This window comes from Carassius auratus, unplaced genomic scaffold (assembly GCF_003368295.1).
Source record: "Carassius auratus strain Wakin unplaced genomic scaffold, ASM336829v1 scaf_tig00216437, whole genome shotgun sequence".
In the NCBI taxonomy this organism is placed as follows: Eukaryota; Metazoa; Chordata; class Actinopteri; order Cypriniformes; family Cyprinidae; genus Carassius; species Carassius auratus.
The window spans coordinates 996,470-1,014,028 of NW_020528572.1; the positions used below are offsets into that span (position 1 = coordinate 996,470).

Consider the following 17,559-nt stretch of genomic DNA (forward strand, 5'->3'; position numbering starts at 1 on the left):
GAACTTTGAATTTAGTGATTTAGTTTATTTACCTTTTTTTTACCTACTTTAAAAAAAAAAAAAAACTACAACTCTCTACATTTATTTATTTAGATTTGGCTCCATACCCATCTTCAAGACTATTAACAAGACTGTTTTTGACATTTTAAATTGGTGGTTTCATTTGTATGCTAAAATCTACATGTGCACTGGTGCATAGGTTTTGCGACTATGGATTTGTGTGAATCATGTAGACAGTGGATTTTCTTGCGTGACAGAAATGGACCACAATTTTTTGCTCTCATTTCAGATCTTCCCTTCTGAGTCAGTGAGCATAAGTGAGTGTGTTTGCGTGTGTGTCCTAACATTCGTGAGAGTCTAAAACAGGTATTCTGCTAAAATCTCAGATCTGAAACGTCATGGGTTTCCCAATAAGTGCTTTAGCAATTTGCGCGTGTGGGAGTGGGAGGGGCTGTGGTTAACCAATGGAAAAGCGTCCTGAGACAATCATCTACACAAGCCCCACCTCTCACTTCCTCTGTCTGGTTGATCTCGTTTCAGCCAAAACCACAGAGCAAAAGTCAGTGCACAGCACTTCCGAATTAGGACATCACCGAGATTTTTAAAAGAACTGTTAAAGAAACATTCACAAATCTTAATGAAAAGCACATTCAGTGCTGATATTACTGAAAAACTGCAAGATGTGCAACAATGGCCAAAAAATGTCCATTTACCCATGTACAAAGATCAATAAATAAACCAAATATATATATATAAAAAATTGAACACATGAACACTTTCACCTGTGGAGAGCCTTTAAATCTACTCCTGGTCCTGGATGGAAATGGTTGGTTGTGAACTGTAGGCTAGTGAACGGTTTTATGTTCAATAATGAGGCAAAAAAATTATAATAATAAAAAAAAATATATATATATACACACACACACACACACACACACACACACACACACACACACACACACAAATAAATAAATAAATAAATCAATAAATAATATTATTTATTTATTTATAGCTACCAAAAGTCTGTTTTGTGTGTTTGTCTGCTTCCATAATGTAACATATCTGAATTCTCTAGTTTGGGGGATTGTAAATATTGATATATGGGATAAATAGGGATTAATAATAATAATATTAATAAGAATAATAAAAACTTGCATTTCATGGCAAATTGTAATTAGTTGTCACTACTAATAAACACAACAGATCACAGAAATTGATAGATCACAACTCAACATAGTTTGTGGTAAATTGGGAAATTAGCTAGTTAGTACATGTATACATGGCTAAATTAAAACAAAAATTTACCCCATATAAAATATTGACTAATGAATTAATGTAAAGCATTTCTTACTTTATATTGTTGAAGTACAAAATAAATATGAAAAAAAAACTTCTGAAATTATCCATCATCTTGTGTTCTATTAGATTAGGAGCCTCTTTTGTTTTGATAAAAGATTATGCAAAGTCTTTGGCACTACCGAACATATGGCGACCTGATTTCGTGGGTGAATATGAGCACACGTAAAACGCTGATGTAAAATCCGTCCTTTGAAAGCGCCCACAATGCATCACAACTCAGTGATTACAGTAACCATGAAACTGGAGCACAATCACTTCACATTTGTATGTAAACACTGACACAAGCAAAGAAATCGAGCGAGAGGAAACGTGAGTGGCGGTGACAAAATCAAAACGAAAAGAGGGATGAAAACGAGAGATGAGAGACAGAGTGATACGTGAAAAAGAGAGGTGAAAGGGAGGGAAATAAATACAAGAGAACGAGAATGTCAACACACTCTCACACCCCCTGTCACGAAAGGTTTTTCTACAAATGAGCAAGATCATCACTTGAAGTGCGTGAGATCGAGCTGTGACTGTGTGCGTGGGTAAGCACCACACTATCAAACCATCAAAGCCATCTGTGTGTGTGAGGGCATATGGGGGGAATGGGGAAAAAGATTCTCGAGTGGTTTTTATTGTGGTTAGGGAAGGTCCCAAGTGCCAAGAAAAGCACTATAATACCACTTTAAAACGGAGTACACAGGTTACCGCTCAGAGCGTAATAATAAGAATGGTGACAAAGTGCAAATGGAAAGATTTAGATTATAAAATATACAAAAAAGCCATACAAGATAAATGCCATTTAAGAAGACGAGAAACCAGGTTTGTGTAGTGACTTGGGATCATGGGAAACTTTTTACTGAAAACAGTGTGGGTTGCAAACATTATGGATTTTTTTTTCTGATCACAGATTGAGATGCAAGTGCTTAGATTGTGTAAGATAGCACACTAGTGCTACGTGTGTGTGTTTCTATGTGATAGCCTCACCTCGTTCTTGAGTTCAGCGATTTGCTCTCTCAGCTGAGTTATATACTGTCTGGAGTCGGAGTGATTCAGTTGGCCTTGGATCAATCCCTCTTCTTTCTGCAGGGCAATACATACACACTCTTACACTTAATTACACTGATATAAAGTTTGGCAGAAGTTTTTTGAACTTGATCAACAGATACGGATGATATTTCTCACCTGTATTTCTAGCTCGGCTATCTTTTGTCGGAGTTCAGCCATAGCGGCCATGCTGTCAGCTTCTCTTAGACGGACCGCCATCACCTCTTCCTTGCTCTGACAGAAAGACGGCAAAATTAGTAAAAAAATTCTAAATTCTAATTCATGCATTAATCTATAACTGCTAATTCAGCTGAAGTCTTACTGTGTCTGCTTAGCAGTGATGCACTGATATTTCAATTCTGGCTAATACTGGTAAGGTAATAATTATTTCATGTCAGATGAAAGATAAGTAACAGAAATTGTAAACTATTTTGTCTAAATAAATACAAAATAAAGCTATAAAAACTAAGATCAATGATTTTGAATGCTACAAACAGCAATATAAAGTACAGTGTGAAAAAAAGGGATGTTTATTTTTTTAATGTATGGGATTTTCTTTTTAAATTATGCGTGTTTTAAGAGATTAGAGGATACTTTAAAGACTAAACTGAAAAAAAATAATTGTGAAAGTTTATTTTGAAGTAGAGAAAATGAAATCGTGTATTTTCTTGTAAAGCATACTGTACTTGTGCAATCGTTTTTATTTTATCTGCAAATAAAAAAATCTAATTTTTTTACAGTGTTAAGTGTGGAAAGCAAAACTAAACTAAAATGTAAAAATAGAGGAAATTTGCATTTAATGAATTAGAAAATAGAGGAAATTAGTACAATTAAATATTCAATATCAACTAATGACGCTGAAAGAACGTCTCATGCTAGCCAATAAATTGTAGTGTATTGATATATGACAATATTCAGTTATCTGTTCTTTCTGTGCTGTGTGACTGTGAATGCACTGCACCTTGCAGTCAGACTCCGCCATCTTTCTCTTCATTTCGTTGAGCTGGCTTTGTAGTGTTTTGTTGTGAGAAAGAGCATTCTGGAGTCTCTCCTGCACGCTGGCACTCTCTTGTTCATGTCTGACAACTAGTTTACAGTTGATCTGGTTCTTTGGAAAAAGAGAGAAAAGTCTGAGAAGTTTAAATTGGTTATGTTTGGTTGTAAAACTTCATCCTACATTCTCAAAAATACAACAAGGGCATCAGGATTTTTGCATTAAAATATTCACATACAAGTTTTAAACATGAATGCATGATTAGTTACACACTAATTTGTTACAAGAGAACTGTGGCTTCATTGCTATATTGTTATATGCTATGTGAAGTATTACATTATGAAATCAATATACAGGTCAGCAGTGGCGTGCACAAAGGTTGTGTGTGTGTAGGGGGGGGTGTTGTATGTTGGCTTGAGTCCCTGCCCCTTTGAGGTCCGACGCTAAAGTGCCCATGCGGTCCGGTCTGCCCTTGGTCTTCTGAGGGTAGGGGTGTGCGATATGAAGATTTTTTTAGCGTGGACAATAAAAATGTCTCCACGATCTGCTTTTAAAGACTGGCTCAGTGGTAGAGCACTGAGTTAGCAGTGCAAAAGGTAGTGGGTTCAATTCCCAGGGAACACACATACTGATATAAAAGTGTAAAAAAAGTGTATTCTGAATGCATTGGAAGTCGCTTTGGATAAAAGCATCTGCTAAATGCATAAATGTATTGTGCTGCAGCGCACATTCTATTAGCTGTAGTTCTGGTGCTGGGGAACTAATATACTGCGACATACTGTATATTAACATCAGTGTTAACTCTAACGGTTACTCTCACGGGACACCGCACTTATTCACAAAATATATATATATATTTTTGCATCTGCTTTAAAGCCTTACTGGTTATTAATTTGTTTCATTCATGTGCTGTTTTGATATGCGGTTTTTCTGAGCACACTCAAAGTGTGCGTACGAAAATGAAAAAGGCCTTTAACCTGTGCCTGATTACTGAAATAAGTTATGTTTTGTGTTAATACTGGCAAAACACACAAGTTTTCTGTATAGACTCAGTTGGTTATGTCTAGAATGAAAGTAAACAACTTTGGCACGATGCATGTCTGTATATTAGATGCATTCAGGTCTTAAAGGGACAGTAGGCTACATGCTGCCGACTGTAATTAAAGGGATAGTTCACCCTAAAATTTTATTTCTGTCATTGTTTATTCACTCGCATGTTGTCCCAAACCTATATTAATTTCTTTCTTGTGCTGCACAAAAAAGAAGATATTTTGAAGAATCTGGATAACCAAACAATTGCTGGTCCACATTGAATCTGATAGTAACGTAGTTGGGGGTGAATCAGAAACTGTTTGGTTTTCCACCTTCTTTCAAAATAGTTTATGTTTAGCAGAAGAAGGAAACTCATTCAGGTTTAAAACAACTTTTGAGTGGGTACATGAAGGTTTGAAAAACAAAACACAACCTATTAAAAATTTTGGGTAAATTATTCCTTTAATGTTAATAAAACACCAAAGAGAAAAATCCCTCAATACTCTTGACTGAAAAACTTTGAAACAGTTGCTTTAATAGGAATCAATGTAAATAGTGTTTTATTTTTATTTGTTCATTAAATTTTTGGAATGCTTCTGCTAAATACTGTTGCACCTGAAAATAAACCACTGTTTATTTTTATTTGTATATTATGTGTATTTGTAATGTGTATCTTTGTTCTAATTTTTTTAAATAACAAAGATAAAATAATGACAAAGATTTTTATCTTCTCCCACTTTGGCCTAAATATCTGCCATACTTTTTTATATTTTGTTACCTTATTGTAACAAGCTTTGTCTTTATTATAGGGATATTAATTTGGCTGTAATGCTCAAACAGCTTGCAAAATAGAAAAAACAACATGACAAAGAATCATGATAAAATCATGATATTTAAGAAAAAGAAAAAAATTATGACATCTTTGCCATATAGCCCACCAGAACAAACGAATACAAAACAACCCCCCAACCATGACTCATCAAGAGAACGATGTCGAGAAGGAAAAAAGCTTTTGTCTTTGTTAGTGTTAGTGTGTTAGTGTGTTGTTGCTTGTTTGCTCTGTTGTTTTGTGTTTGTTTTTTTGTTTTGGATTTTGTTATTAGTTATGAGTCTTGTGTCTGACAAAAATGTTTGTTATTTTTCACACACAAACGTGTGAGCTCTTCCTTAAATTTGAGTAGTTAATTTGAGTAGTTAATTTCGTTAACTTGAGGATAATTTTGTTAAATATGATTTTTTTTTTTGTGAATAGAATTTGTTGAATATTTTGTTTTCGAAATCTTCTGGAGGATTTTAATGGTTGGTTTGAATTTGACTTCTCCTCATTGGGTTTGTTGTTCTGGGATAATCCTTTCCCCATTTAGGTTTAGTGGGGTATCCTAAATAGGACGATCTGTATGGAGCCAGAAGAGTCTCAATAAAGATAAATGCACACACTACATTCACATATGCACACACATGATTCATAGATGCACACACATGATTCATAAATACACACACAAGATGCACAAATGCGCACAAAATTCACAAATGCACACACAAAATTTAAAAAGCACAGAAGATTCACAAATGCATACAAAATTCAGAAATGCACACAAAAATCAGAAATACACACACAATTCAGAAATGCAAACAACATTTACAAATGCACTCAAGATTCACAAATGCACAGGACAAGATTCACAAATGCACAGGACAAGATTCAGAAATGTATTTCTGATGCACACACACATATATCTTGATTCACAAACTGCTTGCAGTCTGTGAACTTCACTGCATTTGTGTGTGAATTTTGAGACTCCCCTGACTTGGCTCTACACACAAATGCTTTTTTTTAAACAGGGAATGATCAGCAACCAATCAGATATCTCCCTTCTTTTAGCCAATCACAAGAATGCACCCCATGTGGGGGGATTGTTTACTTATAAGCCAATCACATGAACGTGTTCACACAGCAATTGTATTAAATTGTATGAAAATACAGATGTTTAGATTACAATTCAGGTTTATTTTTTATTATTTTTTACTAAATACAAATTTAAAAATGTCTCAATACATATAGCCCAGTGACTGCAGAAAAAAAGTTCAATTCATAAATTTGCAATAGGCAATTATTTCATTTTATTGAAATATTTTAATGAAAGTAAAAAAAATATTGAATATTGAATATTTAAATATATCTAAATATTCTTTTGGATGCAATATAGAAGTCACTTTAATTATAATATTCAGACCCTACATGAAGAGAGAGTCAGTGGTCCGCTGCGAGAGGAAAGTGGCTCTCTGGCTGCGAAAAGTGGGTCTGCGGCTGTCGTTCGCTTAGGAAAGTGAGTTGATCGCTGCGTGAGGAAAGTGAATCGTTCGCTCAACTTCGCTGCTTGAGGAAAGTGAATCGTTCGCTGAGGAAAGTGAGTCGCTCGCTGGGTGAGGAAAGTGAGTCGTTCGCTGCGTGACTCGTGAGGAAAGTGAATCGTTCGCTGAGGAAAGTGAGTCGCTCGCTGGGTGAGGAAAGTGAGTCGTTCGCTGCGTGACTCGTGAGGAAAGTGAGTCGTTCGCTGCGCAAAGTGGGTCGCTGGCTGCGCAAAGTGAGTCGCCGGCTGTGTGAGGTAAGTGAGTCGTTCGCTGCGTGAGGAAAGTGAGTCGTTCGCTGATTGGCTTATAAGTAAACAATCCCCCACGTGGGGTGCATTTTTGTGATTGGCTAAAACAAGGGAGATATCTGATTGGTTGCAGATCATTCCCTGTTTAAAAAAAGGCATTTGTGTGTCGAGCCAAGTCAAGGGAGTCTCAAAATTCACACACAAATGCAGTGAAGTTCACAGATCGCAAGCAGTTTGTAAATCAAGATATATGTGTGTGTGCATCAGAAATACATTTCTGAATCTTGTCCTGTGCATTTGTGAATCTTGAGTGCATTTGTAAATGTTGTTTGCATTTCTAAATTGTGTGTGTATTTCTGAATTTTGTGTGCATTTCTGAATTTTGTATGCATTTGTGAATCTTCTGTGCTTTTTAAATTTTGTGTGTGCATTTGTGAATTTTGTGTGCATTTGTGTATCCTGTGTGTGTATTTATGAATTATGTGTGTGCATGTATGAATCCTATGTGTGCATATGTGACTGTAGTGTGTGCATTTATCTTTATTGAGACTCTTCTGGCTCCATATAAATAGGACGATCTGAGATCTCATTAATCAGTTGCTACTGCAAACACTGGTTTACAGTGTATAAAAATCCACTGGAAGTAACCGTACGAAGACTAGGGTTGAGTTTAGATAGTTAAAACATTTTACTTAGAAGAAATTGCTAACCCAACGATTTTCCTCAAGTACTTTTTTTGGAAATGTAAGTAGCCATACATTTGTCTTTAATTATGGCCACGAAGGTTGAGGAATTTATTGGTGATCTATCTGAAGATTGAACTTGCTTGAACTTGAATGCGGTTTTGATTTTGGTAAATTTGATGTTGTAGATAATATGAGGTTGATTCCTAAATTTGTAAATTTGAAAACAATAATTTTTATTTTTCGAATGTGTTGCAGATGTGCGAAATTGGCCAGTCTTTACAGGTACAGCCCAAGAAGCGTATTCTTCTCTCAGTGTAGAGAGGTGTGGTTATCAGGTGGTTAAGGGGCTGTTCACATATCGTGTCTTTTGTGCAATTGAGTTTGTTATTTCAAATGTAGAAGCGTGGGATATGTGCTTATAATGGAAGCAATGCGGTTGCTATTTCCGTGCCGCATCGAGGTAAAAACATTTCAACTTTTCAGAATGCTGCAAGTGCACCGCGGGTCATGTCACAAGAACCAACCAAACAGCTTCATCTTTTCCCATTACAACCTTGAAAGCTCATCCAAGTTGAAGGAACAGCCGATCAAAGCTGTACAGGGATAGCAAAAATGTAGGCACTGGAAGAAAAGTGAAAAACTAACACACGTTGAGTTTGTTCACAATATGTCACTCTATTTTAATCGTTGGTATGCAGCTTCTGGAGTAAAAACACTAGTCGATTTAAAAGAGATAATGGTGCTTGAACTCAGTTTCAGATCGTGTAACAACTTATATAAGTGAACATAAACCTGTCACTGTATATGAGGCGGTCGTTAAGGCCGACAAGTTCTTTTTTGATTCATAAGACCTCTTTTGGTTATAAAACTTATGCAGAAAATCTTCTGCCGTAAATCTGTTCACTCTGCCAAACTATCACATGGTCCACCTGGCGGTCAATTAAATAGCTCTGTTGGGGAAAAAGATAGAGCAAATACGTGTAATTATTGTCATGTGTTTGGTCATTGGAACAACAAATGTCCATTGTGAAGAACAAAGGAGACACTTCTAAAGTCTAAATTAGTTTTCCCTGTAAAACCTGTTGCTTTGGCCATAAATGCTCTGACACTGCAGGATGGTCAGGAAAATTGCACGTCTGGTTTTTCAGTGTTTACAACTTATGCTACAGAAGGCACTGTCAGATTGGTTGATTCTACAAAGGATGTACCAGTTAAAATCCTCTGTGATACAGGATCACCAGAGACCTTTGTTCTAGAGTCTGTTGCCTTTTTCCACTGAGTCCTACACTGGAAGTAATGTGCTGATTAGGGGCATTGGTATTAATGTGATATCTGTTCTACTTAATAAACTTGTTGTGCAATCTGATTTGATCCAGGTAGAAGTGGAAGTTGCTGTACAATCTTGTTTGCATGTGGAAGGAGTACAGGTAATCTTGGGTAATGACTTGACTGGTAAACGAGTCTGGAAGGATGATTCACCACATTTGGTGGTTACTTCCTCTTTGATGGCTTCTAAACCATATGGTGATGAAACCTTTGTCTGTTCTTTGAATGTGTTGCCGTCATGTATGATAACCGGATCTATGAGTAAAAAACACGCTGATGTTAAACCTGAATCTAAAGAAATGGTGTGTAAAACTAGAAGTCCCTTCCGTTTTTTCTGTTTGTTCATGGGATGATTTGATAAAGGAACAAAAAGCTTACTCTACTTTTGTTGAGTTGTTTGATTGAATGGTCCCTTATGACACAATTGTCAATCTTTCCTCTGGGTATCACCTGGAGGAAGGGTTGTTGGTTCGAAAGTGAGTACCCGCATGGAGAGTTTGCAATTGGTCTTGCCATTGTACAGATGTTATAACACAGTCTCTCTGTCAACTTGTGTTACAGACCGCACATGATACATCTGGCCGTATGGGGGTGAAAAAGGCATACAAGTTACTCCTGAAACATTTCTTTAGGCCAAAATTGAAGAGTGATCTGTCTAAATATATTAAATCTTGTTCACACATGCCAACTTACTGGAAAACAAATCAATATCTGAAACCCGCTCCTCTTTATCCAATTTCAGCCATTAGCAAACTGTTTGAGCATCTTATTGTGGACTGTATTGGGCTGTTGCCCCAGACAAAAGCAGATAATGAATATTTGCTTTTAATTATGTGCCAGGTAACTAGATATCCAGCAACATACCCATTACATTCGGTAACAGCGAAGCTAGTTGTAAAAGCACTAGCTCAATTAATTTCTGTGTTTGTAATAAAAAAAAATAAAAAAAACAATCCATTCTGACCAAGGGAGTAATTTTGCTTCTAATTTGTTCGATCATGTGTTGAAACAACTTCAAATTCAACACAACCTCTCCAGTGCTCATCATGCCCAGAGTCAGAAAGCAATGGAGAGGTTTCATCAAACACTAAAGTCTTCATGGTCTTATTGTTATAACATCATATTGTACTTGGATGGGGAAGGATTGGGAGGCTGGTTTACCTTGGTTATTGATGGTGGCATGGGAAGCTGCACAAGAAAGTCCAGTTTCAGTCAAAACGACCTTGTTTTTGGGCATGATGTACAAGGTCTGCTATCTGTTTTGGCTGCTGACTGGAAAAAGTGAGATCCATCAAAAAAATCTCCCGTCATGTGTTGGTTATTTCTGCTGTCAAATTTTTGAGGCTTGGCAGTAGGCAAAATTATCCCTGGGGAAAAGCTAAGGATTGAATGAAATGACTTTTTGATTGGCATACAGAGTTACCTTTTTTTGAACCGGGTGACCAGCTGCTTGCATTGTTGCCTGTGGTTGGTTCAAAGTTTCAGGCCAAGTTGTGGGATCATATACTGTAGCTCGCCAAATTTCTAACCTTAATTATTTGATTATTTTGATTTCTTTTATCTTTGGAGTGTTACAAGCTGTTTGTCCGTAGATAAGATCCCTAAAGTTGCAAAGACTAAAGTCTCAAACCCAAAGAGATATTCTTTATAAATGTTAAGACTCGTCCATGCCCCACTAAAGCAGCTCATTTAAACACGCCTCCACATGTCTACATCACTGTGTGGGGAGATTTGCATTACACTGCCAAAATGTTCACGCAATTAAAGAAGGCATAACTTTAATTCTCGCTGTAGTATTGTTGCTGCCACCGCCATGTCATGGAGATGCAGTGTGTTTCACTGTGAAAGCGAAACTACTTTGTTTAGTCTTCCAAAAGAGGAGACAACACTGTTCCAGAACAGTTCAACCCAAATATTCAGATGTGTGCACTGCATTTTAAGTAGGACTGTTTCCTAAACCTGGGAGAGTAGCCTACAATGCTGTCATTTCTATAAAGTGGGACAGTTCCAACTTTGCAAGGACAGTCTGGCAATTCTGACGCACAGCCTGTAAGTATGTTTTTATATTTAAACAAATTGACACTGATGATTCAAATGCGAGTTCAGAGCAGTGTAGAGTAGCGCTTGTTGTTTGACATGTGCAGACATGTATTTATGTTTAGGCAGAGCGATATGCAACGAAACACGTAAAAATACAGAATAAGTCAATATAATCCGTAATTATGTCCCCACTGGATTTATTGGTTTTGTCTCATTGTGCCAGGACACAGCATCATAGTATGGTAAGAGCACACCTCACTTTTCAGAATAATGGGCTTTGTAAAAATCGGTGGGTTTCAGAAGGAGCAATTTCATAAAGGAGCAACAATAATGTACAATATGTGGAAAATAATGCTTTTTTATAACATTTTTTTTTAGAAATGCCATAATATCCCTTTAATACACCAGATTTGGAGGGAAAAGAGACTGAGACAGTCTGTTGCGTAAATTTGTTAAGTCTTTGTAATTTTGTTTCTTGTCTGTCTTTTCAACTTCCCATTTTTTCAATTGCAGGTGGATGGCAGTGATGTGGGTGCTGGGGCCGTTTTGCTGCAAAAGTAAACAACACTAATTACGTTGATTACGTTCCGGGGTACATGAGGAGAAGAATTTCGGAAAATTATATATATGTTTTTTTTTTTTCTTTCTTTTTGTGTACAAAAAGTGTTCTGGTAGGTTGAACCCTTGATGTCACATGGGCCATTTGACCGATGTCCTAGGTACATTTCTGTGCGTTGATCATGGCAATATCCTTGCTGTCTATGGTGGGTCAGAGAGCTCTCAAGGTTTCATCAAAAATATCTTAATTTGTGTTGAAAGATGAACAGGCCTTATGGGTTTGGAACGACATGAGGGTGAGTAATTAATGACAGCATTTTCATTTTTTCAACATTTTTTTTTTTTCCAATTTTTCAACATTTCTCAATTTGGTTTAAACTGAAATACTAAATAACCAACCCTAAAATAAATAAATAAAAAGGACACTGTAGTTCTAACCTGGCTTTCAAGCTGCAGGTTTTTAAGTTTGACCTCTTTGAGTTCAGCTTGACCCTGAGCCTCTCGCAGTCTCAGACTCATCAGTTTGTCCTGTAGCTCATTCATCGCATTCTTCTTGGGAGATTCTTTCCAGTGGCCTCCTCCTCCACGAGACGTATGATTCTGTGACACAAAATAAGATTTGCAACTAATTAGATTTGTGGACCAGTAGAGGGTCCAACAAAGCATCTTGCTGCAGAAAGGAATTTTATCGATCCATTTTTGCCTTCTGAAATTTGAAAATGAAACTTTTTTTATGAATGCCAAAAAATAGAGTTAGGTAGGTTTGTATAGAGCCTCTGCACCTGCCAGCAGTGGTTGAGATCAGTAACGGCCTCTTGCATCTCTCTGAAGGAACGCAGAGTCTCCTGCTCTCTCAGTTTCACCAGCTTCAGCTCCTCCTGCAGCTGAGCTACATTGATTTCATCCGGCAGAGAGCTGTTCCTCTGTAACACACAAATAATATTCCATTAAACACCACACTTCAAAATCATATGGTAAACGCTTTGATAGAAAATCGTTTTCTATAATTAAAAATAAACGGTTTAATTTATCATTTGTATGTGCCCAAGCTGTATCATCACCGCTGATCTAATTATCACCACTGGGGCAAACATTTCATGTCATACTTCAACATTTCTATTGAAGAGTCAAAGACACACATGCACACACCTTTTCGAGATCAAGCACTTTGTCCTGCATTTCTTTCAGAGCACCGAGTAGTTCTGCCTCCTGTAGACGAGACTGTTCCAACTGAGTCTGCAGCCCACTCACAAACTCTTCTGTATACTGCAGAGAGACAAATTGGATAGAAACACCAGTGACTGCAGAGTAGGCTATAATGGCTACCATTACATCACATTCACTTATATCTAAACATAGTGTAACAGATATATAAGGATTAAGCACAAAAACACTGGTTTCCATTTTGTTTATGTGGACATTTCATTGGCCTAATAGTTTTTATATTGTACAAACCGTAATTTTCAAGCCCTAACCCTACCTTTCCCACAAAACTTCCTGCTATTTTAGATTTTATAAAAGCTTCATTTTGTATTATTTACTGTATAAGCTTGTTTCCTAATGGGGAGCAACAAAATACCCACAAAGTAGATCAACCTATTTGCAAAATGCATTTGTTATTGAACATTGGTGTTACATTATTAATATCACTGTTTGTCACCATTCTGTTAAAGGTATAAGCCAGCCAAGATGTAAGTGTCTAATAACAGCCCCCTGTTAATATAACTGTAACACAGTAGGCCTCTAGACCCTTACCTCCAAAAATAACAATTTCAGCCTCTTTTGCATTTCCAAAGAATTTTAAGATTATGTATGAAAAACAACAGTCATTCTGTAAGTGTCTACTCATAGCAACAGATGTGCATTTGGAAATTTATTTAGTTAATTTTAGCATTATCTATCACTGAAGCAGCAGTGTTGATGTGACTGTGCTTCTGCTGTGTTATGTGTGCATATACTGTGGCCTACCAGAGGGGGCTGTGGCCTGCCCTGGAGACTTGTGTGAACACTAGTTCCCACGGACTTTTACTTCTGTTTTTCTTACCTCCCTCCATGCTTTCCAGTCACTTCATCATACCCGTATTACTCAGATGTTTCAATCACAGAGACTCTCGCTTATTATACCTCTTTGTACTTGAAAAGTCTTAACAAAAAGACTGGACCTTTAGTGGAAATGAACCTTTCACAAGAGAAAACAAGCACTGCTAGAGATCCAGACTGCTTATGACATTTCACTAAATGCTAACAATTCTAAATTTAAATTAAATTGTGTAGGTCAGTATGTGTATATATATATATATATATATATATATATATATATATATATGTATGTGTGTGTGTGTGTGTGTATATATGTATGATGTGAAATGTAGACCACAAATAACATTTCATATCAACCACAGTGAGCCCCTTTGCTCCGGTTAATGAAACCAGATTCATCAGATTTAGGTCGAATAAGCAGCATAAACACTCTTATATATACTAAATCCCTGTCGGATCTAACCTGGAGAGTGTTTTTATTTTTATTTTACAGGAAAAACCAAGAATAAATGTACAACCCTTTAAAACAGTTTAATAACTGGTATAAAAGAAGTGATGTGTGAGTATTTCAGTGATGAGTACATGCAGATTTTTTCCCGATTTTTGTGAAAGCAAACTGAATGCTGCATTTTTGCATCTGAAACGTGTTCGTTTTTAGTGTGTGCACAGAAAAACACACAAGTACCAAACTCTGTTGCCTCTTCTTACACTCAAATGGTTGAAAATGAATTAAACTAAAATTAAAGACTTGACACATGCATCAGGTCACGATGGTTAAACTAATTTATGAATCACATGCATGCTGAACCGCGGGGCCTGGTCAGTACAGATCACAGATCAACTTCAAGCCGTTGAACCCCAAGCTACATTAACACAAATATGGAATATAGGAAAAAACAGCTTACAAAAAGGTTAGTACACTAGTTCTGTTGACATCAGCATGGCTATTGGACCGTGGTCAATTTTAAGTGTAACACAGGAAACTGCATATGATGCTCTTCACAGCTCACACTCAACATGACACACACCACACCCTGACATCTTCTCACACATGCCATTGACACCTAAAAAAAAAAAAAAAAAATCCAAAATATCCCATTTGCAAGATATTGAAGCTTTGACATCCATTCTTTTAACTTGTAACTTGTAGGATGATGAAATAATTTAAATTATTATGATGGGTTCAAACAGTCAACTTGGTACTAACAGTCATTTTCATAAATCTTACCTTAAAAGAATCACTGACCTGTCAGTGACCCAGTTTAGGGTAATTCTGCCGTGTGAAAGCAGATCATTTGACTAAGAACAGCCTGCAGCCATGTGTACAGCAAATATAAAGATGGTTAAAAAAATAAAAACATTTATATGACATGTGACTTTGCTCAGTTTTCTGGGAAACTGCATGATCTCACATTGCATCTTTATTAGAGAGATTTTTTTCCTCGTAATCAACTGCTGTATTACTTTTCTGTTAAATAATAATTTAATAGGAGGTATCCTCAAAAGGATGAAGTCAAGCTGCAGTTGATTTTCAGCTAAAAAGTAAACGTTTTTGTCGTTTTTGGTCAAAGGATGTGATTGCTGTGTCTGTTTCACACTGCACACATAAGCAGTGATAAAGTATTACCGGAAGAGCAGGTCAACTTTGCAGTGCTTTCACGCTGACAGTTTTTTAGAGCTTACTGGGTTACTACCTTGATTATTTCACAGCTGTAACAGCCATAAATTCTTAAATGTCAAATGAGAAATAAGGTAAATGGCTTAAATCATCTATATTCAATCAGACCTGTGTGTCTGCTGGGCTTTGTGCCACATGTTCCAGATGCAGTGGCAGACGTCTTTTTCAAACGATGGGTGAGCAGTTCACTCCAGTCATTTAATGTAATTCCATAAAAGGCTATATTTAAAAAGACTTCATGAAAATGTTTGTGTGGCATTTTAGCTACATTTTCTGCTGAGGTCAGCTGAGTGCAGCAAAAATAGTCTCAGCACTGAAACCAGCTTGTAGCTATGTGTCTGCTGTTACCTTGTGTTGCTGAAGTTCACGTATGGTGTCCTGCGCCTTCTCCAGACTCTCACTGGCTGTGTAACACTGCTGCCGAACCACAGCCAGTTCACGCTTAATAACATAGTTCTCCTCTGCCTCCTGGGCTCGTATAACCTGACCCTGAGTCAAGAGAAATAGCGTAAGTTTCTTCTTGGGAGATTTGTCTTTTCACTCACTGTTAAGGGGAGATAAGTATGACATTCCAATCAAAGTGATGAGACGGGCTACATGCAATGATAAATCTGCTTCTTTAAACCAAAGAAGAAATCTGATCAATTCAAGAATCAAAAGAATCCCACTGAAGTTTGGAATTTGATGAATTACATGATAAAATCTGAAAATGCCACCGGACCTAATACGGAGCCCTGATGCACACCTATGTATCCGCATCCCACATGCAAGGCTAAACTGCCAGTAGAGAGTGTCAGGGTTAACTTTCATTTGGAGTACCTCATAGCCATTGTTACAGCGATACAGACAAGTGAGCTGTCAAGGCAGTGATGAGAAACACAGAAAAACAAATAACCACTTTTCATGCAGCAGGCCCATTCTCAGAATTTTGTGGAGGAGGCAGCACAGGGGCAGGAAAAAAGAGTGGATTATAGGAGGAATCGTGGAAGGTCAAAGAGAAGAAGAATATGATTGAGTAATGGGAAGAGAAAAGGCAGGAAGGGATAAGTGAGCAGATGGCTTGACCGTACTGTACCTGAATCAACCTGTCTGCTAATGCAGCACTCTCCTACAACACCGTAAGAAAAGGAAGAAAAGGGAAAGAAAGGGACAGAAAGAAGAAAGAGAGGTAGGAAAAAATGGATGAGCAAAAAGGTGTGGAAAACCACACACACACGTGAAGAGAAGTAAAAGGAAACATATTTAAAAGTTGAGTAGGAAAAAATTCAAGGTGGTGAAGGATTGTAAAAGTATAAAACATATAAAAGTACAGAATGAGAGTGTGTTTGTGGTGAAAATTGTGGGGAAGTAATTTCAACAGAGGAAGGCAGATAAAAACAAAACAGATGAGACTACAAAAAAAATTACCATTAGGAAAGAGGCAATACAGCTGAGCCTCTGAAAATCTACACGCTAAAATTTTTTACATGACTCACATAATAAAGATATTTACAATGTTGACTCAAACACAAACTAATCAAGGTTTTCTATTTTAAGTTCATGCATATTGGTTTGAAGAAACCATCTCACTTTTTCCAGTGTCTCAATCCTCTGCTTCAGTAGTCTATTTTCTGTACGTAGTCTCTGTTCAAATGAAAGGGCAAGAAATATTTTAAATGTATTTTTATTTAAAAAGCAAATGATTGAAAACAGAAAAGAAATTGAATATAAAGAAAATTATGTTTTTCATCAAACTGTTATATTATTTTATTTGAGCTTTATTTTAATTACCAAAAATGTTCAAATGTCAAAAACTTTAATATCTATAATAAAGATGGATTTTTTATGGAATATTTATTTATAAATCAATCCCAAATGGGGAATTTAATGATAGCAAAGGTACATATATATTTTTTACAGTAAAATGTAATCCGTAATGAAGCTCAAGATAAATATAATTGGATAAAGTAATTTGAATTAAAATTAAAATTTTATAAAAATTTACATTTTAGTCACCAAACTAGCTGAACCAAGATTTTGAGCAATATATGTGCCATTATATCTAAACACACATATACAGACCTTAATTTCAATCTGTTCCTCCATCTCTTTGTTCTTAATAGTGGTATATTCCTTTTCTAACCTGCGGACGAAAAGACAACAACTGAATTTGGAGAAGCACTAAACTTTATTTTATTTACTGTGAATCTCCCTTTACTTTTTACTCTCAGATCACTC

The 17,559-nt window shown here is 36.6% G+C and overlaps 1 protein-coding gene across 2 annotated transcripts in view; it reads right to left on the reverse strand.

Annotated features, from left to right (window-relative positions):
- Positions 1-17,559, reverse strand: part of LOC113098231 (EVI5-like protein) — a 46,663-nt gene that overhangs the window by 12,937 nt on the left and 16,167 nt on the right. Inside the window, exons 10-19 of one of the 2 annotated variants that reach the window (XM_026263235.1) lie at positions 17,404-17,464; positions 16,912-16,965; positions 16,418-16,450; positions 15,691-15,831; positions 12,774-12,890; positions 12,407-12,547; positions 12,063-12,224; positions 3,350-3,496; positions 2,527-2,622; positions 2,329-2,424 (exon numbers count right to left, since the gene is read on the reverse strand). In XM_026263235.1, coding sequence (XP_026119020.1) covers positions 2,329-2,424; positions 2,527-2,622; positions 3,350-3,496; positions 12,063-12,224; positions 12,407-12,547; positions 12,774-12,890; positions 15,691-15,831; positions 16,418-16,450; positions 16,912-16,965; positions 17,404-17,464 — 1,048 coding nt within the window. The remainder of the gene's footprint in view (positions 1-2,328; positions 2,425-2,526; positions 2,623-3,349; positions 3,497-12,062; positions 12,225-12,406; positions 12,548-12,773; positions 12,891-15,690; positions 15,832-16,417; positions 16,451-16,911; positions 16,966-17,403; positions 17,465-17,559) is intronic. The other variant, XM_026263234.1, reaches the window with a different exon arrangement.